The following is a 13,722-nucleotide window of genomic DNA, read 5'->3' on the forward strand; positions in this document are numbered from 1 at the left end:
TGATTCAATTATTTAAACAGAAATATAAAATCGGCATGCTTCCTTCTCTTCGACAGTGTAACCAAGTGCAGTTTATCCAAAATGTATCACAGTGGTGATACACTCTTCGATCAAAATGGCTATCATAAACAATTCTAACAAAACGTCGTTGAACATCTTCAATCTTTACAGCCTGGGTTGCATACAAGTTGTTCCATAGGACGGACCAAAAATGAAGTTTCGCAATGACTAAGGAGAAAAACAAGCGTTTGAAGCATGACACGTTATGGAAAGGAAGCGTGATGCGGGATATTACTCCTAACTGACTGTATGCCTTTTTAACCACCTTTTCAATGTGCACATGAAAACGTAGCGCTGAATTGACGAAAAATCCCTAGGTCACGACACCCATCAATCCTTCTCAGGATGCATTGATCTAACGTGTAATCTTATAACAGACGTGAATTTCCTGGTTAGACTCATTACTGTGTTTTGGTAGGATTTATTAGTAACTTGTTAACAAGGCACCAATTACTTACACTGCAAATGTCGGAGTGTAAACGGGCACAGTCATCAGGCGAGCAAACTTTCCGAACCAGCTTGATGTCATCCGTGTAGAGAAGCATTTGGCTATTGCTTACTGAGCAAGAGAGGTCGTTAATAAAAACATTGCACAAAAGTGGACCCAGAATGGGTCCTGGAGGGACTCCTGTCTGGTAAAGGAAGGGTTTGGACAACACACCATCTACGCGTACAAAGTTTGATCGGCTATTTAGATAGTCGCGAATGAACATGCAAAGTCCACCCCAAACACCATATCACAGCAGCTTTTGAATTATAAGAATTTGATCTGCCAAGTTAAAAGCCTTATACAGATCAAATACACTACAACCGGGCCGTGATTGGCAAATATTGGGCTAGTGCATTTAACAAACGTTGTCAGGTTGGTTTTAACCGATCGGCCTTTTAGAAATCCATGCTGAGTAACTTTTAGTTGACGGTTAAAAAAGAAAGATAAATGCCTGAATAACGCAATGTCAAAAACCTTGGCAAAAGGGCTTAGCAAACATACTGGTCGGTATTTTGTAACATCAGGCGCATCACCGGATTTGAACACAGGGAAAAGCACGCCCTTCTTTGACAGAGCAGGAAAAATGCCCTTCGAAAGTGAGTTATTAAAGATATGCGCCAACAAAGGAACGAAACTACTACTGCAAACCTTAACAATGATGCATGGAATGCCGCCAAACGCAAGCGAGAATTTCGCTTTTAACGAAGATATCGCTACTTCGATATCCAGTTCCGAAAATTAAAACAACTGTAACACATTGCTCGTCTCGCTGGTTGGAGGAGTTGATGAGCAAGGAAGCACTGAGGGAGCATCTTTTACACGACATACAGAGTGGAAGTAATCAGCGAAGCAGTCAGCAACGTCCTTTGGTTCGTTTATAGAGATTCCGTCTTTGGAAAGCATGATGGTACATCGGAGTTGTGAAATATTTTCTTTGGCGTATTGACAGAAGAATTTGGGATCTATAATTAGGTTATACTCTACGGACTCTAGATATAACTGGTTGTCGCGTTCATAAACTCGTTTCACCAAACGCTGGTCATCACAAAACTTTTGATTACAGTCGTCACTACTCGTTTCTTTGTACTTTCTGTGAAACCGCAGTTTCTTACGTAACAAGCATTTTAGTTCGCGAGAGAACCAGGCTGAATAACTGCTCCTAAAATGTTCGTTGTTTCCGGATGAACAACTGGAATGATTCATGTACAATTCTTGTTAGTATTCCAACTGCCTCATTTACATTGCTGCTGGTAAGAACATCTGACCAATCATGGTCATGCAGACAGGCTTTCTGCGAGGTGACAGTAACATGGGGGGAACGGGTGCCCTTCAATATTGTTACGCAGCAGAGTATTGAAATATAGACAATTCAAGCTTTTATCAACGCATTCACATTATCCGACCTAATTATCGTGGGTAAATGCTAACCGTAACCACCTTTCCTGGTTCTTGGCCAGACATCCTTCCAGTTTTTATGTTCTCCCTGAATAAAAAGGCGGAAAGAACCGTAGCAGCGAGTCAGCGTCAAGGGCACACAGTCGAGCATGGTAAAGGCGTGCATCCCTTCCACCTCGTTTCCGTTGTGTAGTGGTCATCACGTGCGCTTTACACGCGCAAGGTCCCCGCTTCGATCCCGGGCGGAAACAACCTTTTGCTGTTTTTTTCTCTTCATGGAAATATTACCAAAGGCCTTTTCTACAAGTTAATTCGTAATCTGTGAATAGAAGATTGCCGGTAAATGCTAACGGTAAAAAATATTTCTCTTTCTTCTCGAGAGTCCCCGCAGGACTTTACGCTCCACCTTGGTTAAAAAACTGAACGAAACATAGCAGAGAGCGCCCAGGGTCCTCGGCTTACTACGGAAAGGTCGGGTATGCGTTCAACCTCGTTTCCGTAGTGTAGTGGTCATCACGTGCGCTTTACACGCGCAAGGTCCCCGGTTCGATCCCGGACGGAAACAGCCTTTTGCCGTATTCTTCAGTTTATTGAAATATTAAAGAAGGCCTTTTCTACTAGTTAATTCGTAATCTGTGAATAAAAGATTGCCGGTAAATGATGATTGCGGTAAATGATGTTTTGTTCAGTGGCTTAAGTTGAAGGTTCATATGTGTCTATGCTCCAAACAATTCGAACGAGCGTGCAAACTTTTTTGAGCAGCTTGAAGGTTATCTCAAGTGTGATCGATTGATTGTGATACTGGGGGATTTCAACTGTGTATGTTCTGCACACGATCGCTCTACAAACGTGCCTGTGCGGGATAGGAGTGCCAACCTGCTTAGTCGACTGACCCAGGAGTGTCAAATCGAAGACGTGGGTTCTGTGTTTACACCCGGAACTGTGTGTAAATTCACTCACTTCCAACGCGAGAGCAATGCTAGACTAGATAGAGCATACGTGTCCATTGAACTGGTGCCGTCATGCAATAGCTATGACGTAAAACACGTATCTTTTACGGACCACAGCCTTGTGTTGTTTACGTTAGGCAGGAAAAAAGAAAGTGCAAAGTTCAATTGGGAGCTATGGAAATTTAATGAACGGTTGCTGGAGGATGGCGAGTTCGTGAAAAGCGTACAAAGTGAAATAGCGAAAACGTTGTCAGCAGTACCAGAAAGCTACTGCGTCGTATGGGAAGAATTTAAAAGTCGCGTCAAAATGATTGCAATCGAAAGAGGAGGCAGTATCCGGCGCAGTGAACGGAAAGCCGAAAATGAACTACGTAACCAGCTTGACGAACTAATCAGCCTGGAGAACGAGCAGCCAGGAAAATGGTTAGACGAAATAAGGGGTGTGAAAAATAAACTGGAAATAATGGACGACGTTAAGTACCGGGCGGCAATGATAAGAGCACGAGCGGAAAAACTGTGGGCTGGGGAGAAACCTAGCAAGCGTGCTTTAGGCGATGAAAAGAGATACGCAACAAAAAACGAAATAAAACAGATAAACTTCCGAAACGAAGCTACAGGTGACAAAGAAAGCATAGAAAGTGCATTCGTCGAGCACTACAGTAAATTGTTTGGGCGAGAGAGACTAATACAACCTGGTTTTGCGAACTGTTTCCTGGCGCACATGCCGCGATTAGAAGACGACGTACGAACACGATTAGAGGAGCCAATCACGTTGCAGGAAATCGAAGCGGCAATTGACGAATTAGCGGCGGGAAAGTCACCAGGCCCTGACGGCCTGGGAGCAGCGTTTTATCGAGCCTTTAAGAAAGAATTGGCACTTATGGTGTACGCCGTGATCCGGGAAGCATACGAAAAGAAGCGACTACCGAAGTCTTTTCAAGTAGCACACATGGTCTTGATACCAAAAACCGACGACCCAGATAAGCTGTTGTGGGTGGGGTCATATCGCCCGATAAGCCTCACCAACGTGGATTACAAAATATTTACCAAAGTCTTAGCAAAAAGAATACAAACAGTTATCAAGGACTTAGTGGGGCCGCACCAGACATGCGGAATCAAGGGGCGTACCATTGCTACAAATATACACGTAGCGCGGAGTGTCCTTGAATGTGTTGACGCTTTCGAAAGCCGGGTAGCCATGCTCCAAATAGACTTAGCAAAGGCTTTCGATCTTGTTTCCCACGAAATCTTGTTTTCTCTGTTGGAATTTGTAAATTTAGGCACCACAATAATACAGGGTGTTAAGATGGCTTATTCCGATTGTGTTACACGGATTATAGTCAATAAAAACCTTACCAAAGGCATAAACGTCCGCTCCTCGGTAAGGCAAGGGTGTCCGTTGAGCCCCTTGCTTTTTGCCCTGTACTTAGAGCCTTTCCTGTTGAGACTGATAAGAAATGAGAATATAAGCGGGTTTCGACTAGAGCAGGCTCAAGTTAAGGTTCTGGCCTACGCGGATGATATCGCAGTTTTCTGCACTGACAAAGAGAGCGTTGTAGAAGTGGTCAGTATTGCAGACTCCTTTTGCCGTCAAACTGGAAGTGAAATAAACTGGGAAAAATGTACTGGGTTTTGGCACGGCAACTGGGATTACACACCGCAACTTTTCGCTAATACACAGTGGACAGCCTTGCCTGGGCGGTATTTAGGGGTGCCCCTAGAACACTACGTAGACACTGCGCAATACTGGGGGGAAGAAATAGAGAAGATAAAGGAAAAAACGGAAGGTTGGCAAGGTCGAGGCTTATCAGTGTTCACGCGGGCTACAGTATGTAACCTTTTTCTGACCGCTAAAGTCTGGTACGTGCTTCAAGTGCTGTGTATGACACGAGTGAATGTACAAAAACTGCACAGGGCGTTTGCAGTGTTTATATGGGCATCAAGCTGGGAGAGGACCAGCCGAACCAATTTGTTTCGTTCGGTTAAGAGTGGGGGCCTGGGCTTGTCGCATTTGTTCATTCGCCAACTAGTGTCACGTTTTATGTTTCTGCGAGACCAGACGGACCTATTTTTGCGCACAATAATACAGGTGCGTCTTCGAAGATACCTCCCGGAATTTATAGTATCGACAGGTGGTGAGAGCGGTCGGGCCGTCAGAGGGTACCTCAGGGAGGTTGTCGTGGCTTTCCGGTTCCAAACAGTCCGTTTTTCTATGGAGTATCTGAGTGCAGTAAATCGGAAAAAGTTGTATAGAGACCTTGTAGATACGTTGATGCCTGTGCCGCTTTACAGGTCGTTATACCAAGGCAATACGGGCCAAGATGTCCTTAAGAGAGTTAAAAAGATGCCTGTAAGGCCTTGTGTAAAGTCCTTTTTCTTTAAACTGCACACAAATACTTTGACAGTAAGCACATGGATGGAGGAAAAAGGGTTCTTCGTTCCGTGGACCACAAATTGTAGACTGTGCCGGAAACCGGAAACCATAGAGCATGCATTATTGAATGTTGGGATCCAATATTTCACTGGGATGTCTTACAAAGGACACTTAAAAAGGAGTTGCCTATAACTCCACATGGTATACGGTACCTTCCCATAGAAAATGAAAATGGCGTACCTTATGACATGTTTATGCTGCTGGGACTGCACAGCCTGTGGAAGACAAGGATAGCTGTGAACAACGCAGATGTGAACGCTCGCCCTGTGCGCGAAAACTTCATTGAGAGCATTGCGTATATTCGCGATATTTTTGTGACCCAGGCTGAGCCGCCTGAGTGGACGGAAATTCTTGATGCTCTTGTTTGTCTGAAAAAGTTCTGAGGTCAATGATCAGCCAAAGATAGGCTGAAGTGTTTGTATTGAATATGTGTACTTTGGAACAGGCAATAAATAAAAAAAAATCGTTTCCGTAGTGTAGTGGTTATCACGTGCGCTTTACACGCGCAAGGTCCCTGGTTCGATCCCGGGCGGAAACAACCTTTTGCCATATTTTCTGTTGATGGAAATATTAACAAAGGCCTTTTCTAGTAGTTAATTCGTAATCTGTGAATAGAAGATTGCCGGTAAATGCTAACGGTAAAAAATATTTCTCTTTCTTCTCGAGAGTCCCCGCAGGACTTTACGCTCCACCTTGGTTAAAAACTGAACGAAACATAGCAGAGAGCGCCCAGGGTACTCGGCCCACTACGGAAAGGTCGGGTATGCGTCCAACCTCGTTTCCGTAGTGTAGTGGTTATCACGTGCGCTTTACACGCGCAAGGTCCCCGGTTCGATCCCGGGCGGAAACAACCTTTTGCCGTATTTTCTGTTGATGGAAATATTTACAAAGGCCTTTTCTACTAGTTAATTCGTAATATGTGAATAGAAGATTGCCGGTAAATGCTAACGGTAAAAAATATTTCTCTTTCTTCTCGAGAGTGCCCGCAGGACTTTACGCTCCACCTTGGTTAAAAACTGAACGAAACATAGCAGAGAGCGCCGAGGGCACTCGGCCCACTACGGAAAGGTCGGGTATGCGTTCAACCTCGTTTCCGTAGTGTAGTGGTTATCACGTGCGCTTTACACGCGCAAGGTCCCCGGTTCGATCCCGGGCGGAAACAACCTTTTGCCGTATTTTTCTGTTTATTGAAGTATTAACGAAGGCCTTTCTTACTAGTTAATTCGTAATCTGTGACTAGAAGATTGTCAGTAAATGCTAACGGTAAAAAATATTTCTCTTTCTTCTCGAGAGTCCCCGCAGGACTTTACGCTCCACCTTGGTTAAAAAACTGAACGAAACATAGCAGAGAGCGCCCAGGGTATTCGGCCCACTACGGGAAGGTCGGGTATGCGTTTAACCTCGTTTCCGTAGTGTAGTGGTTATCAGGTGCGCTTTACACGCGCAAGGTCCCCGGTTCGATCCCGGGCGGAAACAACCTTTTGCCATATTTTCAGTTCATGGAAATATTAACAAAGGCCTTTTCTACTAGTTACTTCGTAATTTGTGAATAGAAGATTGCCGGTAAATGCTAACGGTAAAAAATATTTCTCTTTCTTCTCGAGGTCCCCGATGGACTTTACGCTCCACCTTGGTTAAAAAACTGAACGAAACATAGCAGAGACCGCCCAGGGTACTCGGCCCACTACAGAAAGGTCGGGTATGCGTTCAATCTCGTTTCCGTAGTGTAGTGGGATTTCAACTTCCGGTCGCCGTAGCGTGCGGATGGTGAATGTCGAGCTCCGATAAAGGGGCGGTATTTGCGACCCAGACGGGCCGCGGTAACAGGGTTTCGGACGAAGAAAACATGCAGGATTACCAAGTACTTTTGCCTCAGCTGCCAACCGGTCAGTACGTTTCAAACACTGTTTTTCTGCACGGCGATATGAGAGCGAGGCCTTATCGCGTAGAAGATTTTCGGGACACCCTCGCGCATTTGGCACTGCTCCCCGAGGTTATCGCCTTGGGGGCGTACCAAATGAATCACGTGTGGGCTGTTACCTTCAGCAGTGCGGAAGGAGTGAAGAAAATACTGGCTGCTGGTGACATCAAAGTGAAAGCGCGTCGGTGCTTGGTCGTCGACCCAAGCAACCAGGAATTGCGTCTCAAAGTGCACTGGGTCCTTCACGGTGTTCCGGACGGGGAGGTGCGGGCATCTTTTGCTCCGTACGGCAATGTAACCGACGTTTCGCGAGAACAGTGGCGAGTGTCCGGATGTGTCAACAAAGGGTCAACGACGCGCCTCGTCACCCTGAAGCTCAAGCCAGGGGTCACACCGGACGACCTGCCTCACCAGCTGCGTATTGCCAAGGATAACGCCCTCGTCGTTGTTCCCGGAAGACCACCACTCTGCCTGCGGTGCCACCGGCATGGACACGTTCGACGTGAGTGCCGTGTTCCACGGTGTTCACTTTGTCGTCGTTTCGGCCATGTCGAAGCTGACTGCGTTCCTACATACGCTAGAGTGACGGGACCAGCAGGAAGCGAGGACAAGTCCGAGCATCTAATGGACGAGGCTGACGCCGAGGAAGCTGCGGGCGGAGCAGGTGACGTGACCTTGTCTACGTCAACAACACCCCAGCACCCAGGAATTGACGACGACAATGCAGCAGGAAAGACAGCGGAGAAGAGCCTCCTTCCAGTTACCCCAGAAGGTACCGAAAATGCTGATGCAGTCAAGAACGAGGGCAGTGCGGCGGCGGCTACTTCATCTGCCGAGAAGTCCGATGCAATGGAGGTTTCAGACGCAGCAGCTAGCGGCGTCGTCAGCAAGCGCCAACGAGATATCGCAGACGGAGTGTCTCAGAACAACGAGAACGCATCCTTGGATGAGCCACCAGCGAAAGCGTCAACGGGGCGACGAGCGACGCTGAGACCCAAACCAAACATCCCGCCCGACCGGAGGCCAGCGGCGACGCCGTGGGCATCGCAGACTCCTTAGGTCTTCTCGGGTGTGTGGTAGTCGGACTGGTCGTACTCGAACATCACAGCGATGGAACACTTCCCTTTTGTAAGTGAGGCACGAACAATAGACTGTGAAAGTGTATGCGATGGGATTATGGGAGCGTGGGCACGTAAAGGGCAATGTGTTTACGTTTGGCGTAAAAACGAAAGTTAACGCTGTGTGTCCGTCTGCAAGCAGTTAGATCATGGCATTCAAGTTAGGGACGGCTCTACGCGTAGCCACGATAAATGTGAGAGGGCTGGCAGCGAAAAAACGGCAGTACCAGGTGAGCCGCCTATGTACGGAACATAGCTTGGATGTTGTCGCCGTCCAAGAAACCAAAATTGAAAGCCAGGAGCAGACGGATCGCATGGTGTTACCCTTCAAAGCGTGCTACCATGTTTGTGTTTCCCACGCCGTAGGCACATCAGGTGGCTGTGCCTTACTTCTCAAAAATTCCATCGGCATTGAAGTTGAAAATGTAATATCATGTGCCTTGGGCCGCACGATAGTGTGTGATTTCACCATATCTGAAACAAAATGGAGGGTTATATGTGTGTATGCTCCAAATGCGGAATACGAACGGAAGCAATTTTTTCAAGGCTTAGAATGTTACTTGGACTGCCCAAGAATGCTAGTGTTATTGGGCGATTTTAACTGTGTTTGTAGAGCGGAGGACAGAGCGTCAAAGGCGCGGGTTCGAGACGCGAGTTCATTGTTGCTAACTACGATGATGCAAGAAAGAAATTTGGAAGATGCAGGGTGTATATTTGCGGGAGCAACTACGACCCAGTATACACATTTTCAAGGCGTCAGTCACGCCAGATTAGACCGAATATACATCTCCGCCGAACTAGTACCCGCCTGCGATACCTATGACGTTAAGCCCGTTAGTTTCACCGACCACAGTCTTGTCACTTTGTGCATAGGACGAAAGAAAAGACAGTTCATTTAAATGGGAGCTATGGAATTTAAAGGCGAAGTTACTGCAGGATGATTTATTCGTGAACGGGATAAAATACATGTTAGGAAAACTGCTTGACGGAGATCCGCATGACGCCATTCTTCTCTGGGAAAACTTCAAGCAAGAGGTCAAAATTAACGCGATGGAAAGGGCTAGTATATTGCCTCAGAAGGAAAAGGAAAAAGAAAAACAGTTGCAAGGCCAACTCCAGTTTCTTGTAAGCATGGAAGCGCAGAACCCGGGCAAGTGTAAAGACGGCATACGGGAAGTTAAAAGAGAACTAGAACTTCTGGACGCAGAAAGATACAGAGGGGCCATAATACGAGCACGCACTGAACGATTATGGCTTGGAGAAAGGCACACGAAACGCTCGTTGGGAGAGGAAAGAAGATACGCCAAGCGCAACGAAATAACAGCGATAAGCTACCGTGGCGAGGTAGTACATAAAGGTGAAAAGATAGAACAAGCCTTTTATGAACACTATCGGGATTTTCTGGGACAGGCGCACAGTACCGAAGAGGGTTTTGCAACTAACGTTCTTCGGCTGATGCCAAAGTTAGACGCGGAAATCAAAGCCAACCTCGAAGCCCCCATCAGCCTTTCGGAAATTGAATATGCAATTGATGAGTTGACCCAGGGGAAATCGCCCGGACCCGACGGTTTAGGAGCTTGTTTTTATAAAGCTTTTAAATGCGAAGTAGCAATGGCCCTATATGGAGTAGTTAAGAAAGCATACGAAATAAAACAGCTGCCCACGTCTTTCAAGAAATCTCACGTTGTCTTGATTCCCAAATCAGAAGATACCACTGCAGTATTATCAGTCACGGCTTACCGCCCCATTAGTCTCACAAACGTGGACTACAAAATTTTAATGAAAGTATTAGGAAAGAGACTACAGACCGTTATAAAATACATTGTAGGTTCACATCAAACGTGTGGGATTAAGGGGAGATCAATTACGACCAACATCCATGTCTTAGGAAGCATTTTAGAATGTGTAGACGCATTAGGGGGGAAGGCCGCTATTTTGCAATTGGATTTAGAAAAGGCTTTCGACCGGGTATCCCATGAGATACTCTTCGATATTTTGGGGCATGTCAATGTAGGATCTGTCCTCTTAGAAGGGGTGAAAATGAGCTACTCAATGTGTGAGGCCAGTTTAATTGTAAACAAGAATGTAACTGCCAGTTTTCGGATACGATGCTCCGTCAAGCAAGGCTGTCCCCTGGCGCCCCTGCTTTTCGCAATCTACCTCGAACCCTTCTGTTTAAAAATCATCCACAATAATGCAATTCACGGTTTTAAGCTGCCCGAAAGTGAAGTAAAAATCCTCACGTATGCGGATGACATCGCGGTTATCTGTGCTGACACAGAAAGTATAAACGCGGCTGTTAAGGACGCAACAACGTTCTGCAAAACCACTGGCAGTGCGATAAACTGGAACAAATGTATCGGGTTTTGGCATGGAAAGTGGGGTTCTAAGCCGAATTTATTTGGAAACATTCCATGGACCGACACGCCAGTGAAATACCTAGGCGTACCACTCGAGCACTACCAAGACACGGCACAATACTGGGCGGAAGAAATTCAATGTGTCAAAGACAAAACGTCCAAGTGGGGCGGACATGACCTGTCGATATTTTCGCGAGCTACCGTTTGTAATTTATTTCTTGTGGCAAAGATCTGGTACGTCCTGCAGGCCTTATGTATGTCGCGTGTAAGCGTACAAAAACTACACCGAGTGTTTGCTGTCTTTGTTTGGGGCTCTATGTGGGAACGGACGAGCCGCACAAACTTGTTTCGCTCAGTTAGGACTGGCGGGGTTGGTCTCACTCATCTTTTCTTGAGACAAGTCGTCTCAAGGTTTATTTTCTTGAGAGATCAACCTGACCATTTTCTGCATACAGTGTTGCAAGTGCGACTTCGAGATGCCTTGCCGGACTTTGTCGTGTCGGCGGATCACACAAGAGGAGCAAGTGTGCGAGGATTCCTGCGGGAGGTGGTCTGGGCTTTTAATTTTCTAAAAGTACGGTTCTCGAAGGACTATTTGACGGCTGTAACACGTAAGAAATTGTACAAAGACTTGGTCGATATTACAATGCCGACGCCTATGTACCGGTCAATGTACTCTCCAGGGTCCGGCAAAGACGTATTGAAAAGAGTCAAGGCTATGCCAGTACGGTCATCGGTAAAAACGTTCTTTTTTCAGCTCCACACTAACACATTGACTGTGATGCCTTGGCTGGAAGAAAAAGGTTTTTTTTGTCCCTTCAGGTATTAACTGTCGCGTGTGTAGAAAACCGGAGACGGTGGAGCACATTTTTTAGATTGTGAAGATGCTGTATTTCACTGGGACATTCTCCAGCGCACTTTAAAAAAGTCCCTACCTGTCACGCCTTACGGCATACGATTCTTGCCGACTGACAACGCTGAAGGGGTGCCATATGACATGTTTATGGCTTTAAGCCTGCATAGTGTGTGGAAGACTCGAATGGCTGTACGGCATGCAGACCCCAATGCACGCCCTGCGAGAGAGTACTTTATTGAGAGCATTGCATTTGTTAGAGATGTATATAAAGCCCAGACCGAACAACCTGAATGGTTATGGGCCCTAGAAGCCTTGGTGAATCTCAAGAGATTTTAACCCGCCAGCACTAACGAGCCGTGGGCTGGCAATTTAGCATTGTAATATAGTGAATACTGTGTTGTGTGGCTTCTGTTATGGTTTGAGTTGAAACCCGGCAATAAAGAAAAAAAAAGTTTCCGTGGTGTAGTGGTTATCACGTGCGCTTTACACGCGCAAGGTCCCCGGTTCGATCCCGGGCGGAAACAGCCTTTTGCCGTATTTTTCTGTTTATTGAAATATTAACGAAGGCCTTTCTTACTAGTTAATTCGTAATCTGTGAACAGAAGATCGCCGCTAAATGCTAACGGTAAAAAAATATTTCTATTTCTTCTCTAGAGTCCCCGCAGGACTTTACGCTCCACGTTGGTTCAAAAACTGAACGAAACATTGCAGGGAGCGCCGAGGACACTCGGCCCACTACGGACAGGTCGTGCATCCATTCAACCTCGTTTCCGTGGGGTAGTGGTTATCACGTGCGCTTTACACGCGCAATGTCCCCGGTTCGATCCCGGGCGGAAACAGCCTTTTGCCGTAATTTTTTGTTTATTGAAATATTAACGAAGGCCTTTCTTACTAGTTAATTCGTAATCTGTGAACAGAAGATTGCCGCTAAATGCTAACGGTAAAAAAATATTTCTCTTTCTTCTCTAGAGTCCCCGCAGGACTTCACGCTCCACGTTGGTTAAAAAACTGAACGAAACATTGCAGGGAGCGCCGAGGACACTCGGCCCACTACGGACAGGTCGTGCATCCGTCCAACCTCGTTTCCGTGGTGTAGTGGTTATCACGTGCGCTTTACATGCTCAAGGTCCCCGGTTCGATCCCGGGCGGAAACAGCCTTTTGCCGTATTTTTCTGTTTATTAAAATATTAACGAAGGCCTTTCTTACTAGTTAATTCGTAATCTGTGAACAGAAGATTGCCGCTAAATGCTAACGGTAAAAAAAAATTTCTCTTTCTTCTCTAGAGTCCCCGCAGGACTTTACGCTCCACGTTGGTTAAAAAACTGAACGAAACATTGCAAGGAGCGCCGAGGACACTCGGCCCACTACGGACAGGTCGTGTATCCATTCAACCTCGTTTTCGTGGTGTAGTTGTTATCACATGCGCTTTACACGCGCAAGGTCCCCGCTTCGATCCCGGGCGGAAACAGCCTTTTGCCGTATTTTTCTGTTTATTGAAATATTAACGAAGGCCTTTCTTACTAGTTAATTCGTAATCTGTGAACAGAAGATTGCCGCTAAATGCTAACGGTAAAAAAATATTTCTCTTTCTTCTCTAGAGTCCCCGCAGGACTTTACGCTCCACGTTGGTTAAAAAACTGAACGAAACATTGCAGGGAGCGCCTAGGACACTCGGCCCACTACGGACAGGTCGTGTATCCATTCAACCTCGTTTCCGTGGTATGGTGGTTATCACGTGCGCTTTACACGCGCAAGGTCCCCGGTTCGATCCCGGGCGGAAACAGCCTTTTGCCGTATTTTTCTGTTTATTTAAATATTAACGAAGGCCTTTCTTACTAGTTAATTCGTAATCTGTGAACAGAAGATTGCCGCTAAACGCTAACGGTAAAAAAATATTTCTCTTTCTTCTCTAGAGTCCCCGCAGGACTTTACGCTCCACGTTGGTTAAAAAACTGAACGAAACATTGCAGGGAGCGCCGAGGACACTCGGCCCACTACGGACAGGTCGTGTATCCATTCAACCTCGTTTTCGTGGTGTAGTTGTTATCACATGCGCTTTACACGCGCAAGGTCCCCGGTTCAATCCCGGGCGGAAACAGCCTTTTGCCGTATTTTTCTGTTTATTGAAATATTAACG

At 46.3% G+C, this 13,722-nt stretch overlaps 1 protein-coding gene and 12 non-coding genes across 13 annotated transcripts; all 13 read left to right on the plus strand.

Annotated features, from left to right (window-relative positions):
- The first annotated feature begins 2,123 nt into the window (after window positions 1-2,123).
- On the plus strand, window positions 2,124-2,196 carry Trnav-uac (transfer RNA valine (anticodon UAC)). The gene has a single exon. It is a non-coding gene; the product is annotated as a tRNA-Val (tRNA).
- Window positions 2,197-2,437: 241 nt separating this feature from the next.
- Trnav-uac (transfer RNA valine (anticodon UAC)) lies at window positions 2,438-2,510 on the plus strand. Its single transcript has one exon. It is a non-coding gene; the product is annotated as a tRNA-Val (tRNA).
- Window positions 2,511-5,794: 3,284 nt separating this feature from the next.
- On the plus strand, window positions 5,795-5,867 carry Trnav-uac (transfer RNA valine (anticodon UAC)). The gene has a single exon. It is a non-coding gene; the product is annotated as a tRNA-Val (tRNA).
- Window positions 5,868-6,106: 239 nt separating this feature from the next.
- Trnav-uac (transfer RNA valine (anticodon UAC)) lies at window positions 6,107-6,179 on the plus strand. Its single transcript has one exon. It is a non-coding gene; the product is annotated as a tRNA-Val (tRNA).
- A 239-nt stretch (window positions 6,180-6,418) lies between these two features.
- On the plus strand, window positions 6,419-6,491 carry Trnav-uac (transfer RNA valine (anticodon UAC)). Its single transcript has one exon. It is a non-coding gene; the product is annotated as a tRNA-Val (tRNA).
- Window positions 6,492-6,732: 241 nt separating this feature from the next.
- On the plus strand, window positions 6,733-6,805 carry Trnav-uac (transfer RNA valine (anticodon UAC)). The gene has a single exon. It is a non-coding gene; the product is annotated as a tRNA-Val (tRNA).
- Window positions 6,806-7,086: 281 nt separating this feature from the next.
- On the plus strand, window positions 7,087-8,619 carry LOC144153986 (uncharacterized). Its single transcript, XM_077685789.1, has one exon. It carries the CDS (start codon window positions 7,101-7,103, stop codon window positions 8,307-8,309), a length of 1,209 nt encoding a protein of 402 aa, XP_077541915.1. The 5' UTR covers window positions 7,087-7,100; the 3' UTR covers window positions 8,310-8,619.
- A 3,416-nt stretch (window positions 8,620-12,035) lies between these two features.
- Window positions 12,036-12,108, plus strand: Trnav-uac (transfer RNA valine (anticodon UAC)). The gene has a single exon. It is a non-coding gene; the product is annotated as a tRNA-Val (tRNA).
- Window positions 12,109-12,350: 242 nt separating this feature from the next.
- Trnav-uac (transfer RNA valine (anticodon UAC)) lies at window positions 12,351-12,423 on the plus strand. Its single transcript has one exon. It is a non-coding gene; the product is annotated as a tRNA-Val (tRNA).
- Window positions 12,424-12,665: 242 nt separating this feature from the next.
- On the plus strand, window positions 12,666-12,738 carry Trnav-uac (transfer RNA valine (anticodon UAC)). The gene has a single exon. It is a non-coding gene; the product is annotated as a tRNA-Val (tRNA).
- A 242-nt stretch (window positions 12,739-12,980) lies between these two features.
- Trnav-uac (transfer RNA valine (anticodon UAC)) lies at window positions 12,981-13,053 on the plus strand. The gene has a single exon. It is a non-coding gene; the product is annotated as a tRNA-Val (tRNA).
- Window positions 13,054-13,295: 242 nt separating this feature from the next.
- On the plus strand, window positions 13,296-13,368 carry Trnav-uac (transfer RNA valine (anticodon UAC)). The gene has a single exon. It is a non-coding gene; the product is annotated as a tRNA-Val (tRNA).
- A 242-nt stretch (window positions 13,369-13,610) lies between these two features.
- Trnav-uac (transfer RNA valine (anticodon UAC)) lies at window positions 13,611-13,683 on the plus strand. Its single transcript has one exon. It is a non-coding gene; the product is annotated as a tRNA-Val (tRNA).
- The last annotated feature ends 39 nt before the right edge of the window (window positions 13,684-13,722 follow it).

This window comes from Haemaphysalis longicornis, unplaced genomic scaffold (genome assembly GCF_048455015.1).
Source record: "Haemaphysalis longicornis isolate Haplotype H1 unplaced genomic scaffold, Haemaphysalis longicornis Haplotype H1 scaffold_9, whole genome shotgun sequence".
NCBI lineage: Eukaryota > Metazoa > Arthropoda > Arachnida > Ixodida > Ixodidae > Haemaphysalis > Haemaphysalis longicornis.

Excerpts from the sequence above, each read along its gene's own strand:
- LOC144153986 (XM_077685789.1), top strand. The coding sequence starts at position 7,101 with ATGTCGAGCTCCGATAAAGGGGCGGTATTTGCGACCCAGACGGGCCGC.